Genomic DNA, 1,898 nt, shown 5'->3' with positions numbered 1-1,898 from the left:
CTTGAGACACCTACTCCTTATCAGAGCAGTGGATTCTGGTAGGCTTCTTCCTGTATTGGTTCAGTAAGTGTGTGAGGCAGGCTCAGAAGGGATTCAGAATGATGGCACCTTTATTATCAGCCCACAGGGATTTATAAAGTCCCATTGACAGGCTGTTCTGATCATCATGGCTTGATGACTTATATCACAATATTTGTGCTTGGGCAGTAGGGAAAGAGGCTGGGAAATCATTTGCAAAGATATCTAGGCTGTATAAGCTAAGAAAGAGCATCAAGGAGATGATAACCAGAAAATTCTGTTGTATCTGTGTTTGGATCCTTCCAACTAGCAGGCCTCCATGGGCGCCCAGGACATTTGTGGGAAGTTGCTTCTGGAAAATCAGATATCAGCTTAAATGAAAGGCTATCTGGTTGTACGTGGATATCAGAGATCAAATCATCATGGATCTCAGTGTCATATGGTGGTGTGGTAGCTACCACACCTTCAATGAAATATGAGTTCTGAAAACCAGAAGAAGTAACAGTTGGCTGGGCTAGGGCAGGGTTCAAGGAGGGCCCTTCTGTCTTCCCCTCTATCTGTGTAGATATAGTACTGTCTTCAGAAGAGCTTGCCAAAGGCTCTGTTCTCTGGTCAGTGTGCTTTACATTGTTTTTGTCTCTATTTGTATGCTGACAATGACCAAGACCATGACCAAGACCATGACTAAAACCAAGACCATGACCATGACCAAGACCATACTAAGACCAAGACCATGACCATGACCAAGACCATGACCATGACAAAGACCAAGACCAAGACCATGACCAAGACCATGACCAAGACCAAGACCATGACCAAGATCATGACTAATACCATGACCATGACCAAGACCATGACCATGACCAAGACCATGACCAAGACCTAGACCAAGACCAAGACCATGTCCCACTGTATGTGTAGGGTCATAGCCATCTCCCCTTTAGTGTTTAAGATAATCAAGTTTAAGTTGATGTCCATGACCAAGGCCATGTGGTTTCTGGTTCCTGTGGCCAAGACCATGCCTCTTTGGGGGAAAATGGCCATGGCCATGCCCATGCTTAGGACCATGGTGATTCTTAGCCTTTATTTGCTTTTCATGCAACCAGACATGCCCATGTGTAGGTCCTTGTTCACTTTCTGGATCCCTCTCTTCTTTCTCCCTGGAAATGGAGGGTGGACTTACAGTTCTTCCTTCTTTTGTTTCTTGTACTCTTACTGCCCGGAAAGGTGAAAAGCCTGGAGGCCTCCTCATCATTTCAGTCTGCAGAGGAAATATCAAGATGAATGCATTATGTTAGTACCAGGCTGTTGATGAAGGAAGAAGAGACTAAGAGCCTGATGATGCCATTCTGTATTACAATGGTGTGCGTCTTTCCCAGATATTAAATACTATATTACTCTTCCAGAAAAATAAATTAACAATACTTGTTCTCTTTTGATTATTCTTGAAATTTGTAGACTTTGTTTGTGGTTCTAGGGACTGAACTAAGAACCTTGGACATGTCGGATAATTACTCCAGCACTGAGTTATAGCCTCATCCCTGCCCTGATTATTCTTCTTAATAATACTTTAAGGCTAAGAGTTTTTCTTCATTTAGAAACACAGGTGGTTCGAGCACATAATCTCTTGGGTACTTAGTTTGATAACTGATATCATTTTTGTTCCAACCATTGTTGTTATTATCCTTAAAGGTCTTTCGGGCTAAACTTTGTCAGACTGTGCCACCACAGGCCTGCTCACAAGCGTGACAGGAAGGTCTTTTACAATGTGCTAGAGATAGTAACAAATGATAAGAACCTAAACCAGGAGAGGTGGCAATTTGCATAGAAGTGTACCTTTCTGGATATGCCCCACCTCTCCTTTTACCAGGTGAGAAGGC

At 43.0% G+C, this 1,898-nt stretch overlaps 1 protein-coding gene across 1 annotated transcript in view; it reads right to left on the bottom strand.

Annotated features, from left to right (window-relative positions):
* LOC116086253 (T-kininogen 2-like) overlaps positions 1 to 1,898 on the bottom strand; it is a 26,094-nt gene that overhangs the window by 1,512 nt on the left and 22,684 nt on the right. The window contains exon 9 of the mRNA XM_031364596.1: positions 1,203 to 1,279. Within this exon, the coding sequence (XP_031220456.1) occupies positions 1,203 to 1,279 (77 nt within the window). The remainder of the gene's footprint in view (positions 1 to 1,202; positions 1,280 to 1,898) is intronic.

The sequence above is a fragment of the Mastomys coucha genome, unplaced genomic scaffold (genome assembly GCF_008632895.1).
Source record: "Mastomys coucha isolate ucsf_1 unplaced genomic scaffold, UCSF_Mcou_1 pScaffold12, whole genome shotgun sequence".
NCBI classification, from domain to species: Eukaryota; Metazoa; Chordata; class Mammalia; order Rodentia; family Muridae; genus Mastomys; species Mastomys coucha.
The sequence above is the reverse complement of the archived record's forward strand: the minus strand, read 5'-3'. Positions and strand labels throughout refer to the sequence as shown.